The sequence below is a fragment of the Cyphomyrmex costatus genome, unplaced genomic scaffold (assembly GCF_001594065.2).
Source record: "Cyphomyrmex costatus isolate MS0001 unplaced genomic scaffold, Ccosl1.0 scaffold1060, whole genome shotgun sequence".
Taxonomy (NCBI): Eukaryota; Metazoa; Arthropoda; class Insecta; order Hymenoptera; family Formicidae; genus Cyphomyrmex; species Cyphomyrmex costatus.
The window spans coordinates 200,929-201,552 of record NW_017275020.1 but is presented as its reverse complement, the minus strand read 5'-3'; the positions used below and the strand labels follow the sequence as shown (position 1 = coordinate 201,552).

The 624-nt window shown below is 30.1% G+C and overlaps 1 protein-coding gene across 1 annotated transcript in view; it reads left to right on the top strand.

The window, feature by feature from the left end:
• LOC108775370 (uncharacterized) overlaps positions 1-385 on the top strand; it is a 15,570-nt gene extending 15,185 nt beyond the window's left edge. Inside the window, exon 2 of the mRNA XM_018541708.1 lies at positions 205-385. Within this exon, the coding sequence (XP_018397210.1) occupies positions 205-385 (181 nt within the window). The remainder of the gene's footprint in view (positions 1-204) is intronic.
• The last annotated feature ends 239 nt before the right edge of the window (positions 386-624 follow it).

Sequence of the window (624 nt, the reverse complement as noted above, 5' to 3'; positions counted from 1 at the left end):
AACTGGCAGATTTAGTAATATATCAGTTACTTTTCGTGGTAATATATTATATTAGATAATATCATTTAAAGTATTAAAGGTTTAAATTATTAGGTTACATTATTAGATAATCATTTTAATTTAGAAAAGTACAAATTTTTGGGGATAATTTTCAAAGGTTGAAATTTATTGGGTTTTCTATTTTGTGGTATTCTTTTGTTCCAGACATGATACCGCTAATGTCATCACCCAGATTAGCGGGGTATTGGATGTCATAAATGAATCTATAAAGAAAACAGAGGCGGATGTTAGAAGAATTGGTCGAAGAAATGGTAGGAGACTAAGGAGGAGGAGGAGGAGGAATGATGGCGATGACGATGAAATTGTCATTGTCATGGAAGAATGAGGTGACCCTGAGCAGGAGGATTGGAACTATAAGTACATTTATATTCATACTAATATTTTGATAAAACCATCTATACCGCATATTAATGTATGTCTTTTGTTTAATTTTCAGAAATTACAGACTTCATTATTTTTATTATTATTATTATCATTATCATTATTATATTATACACTGCGCAACAAAATTAACGCAACACTGTTTCACTATGCAAAAATAGGCAAACTTCAAGATAGCATAAC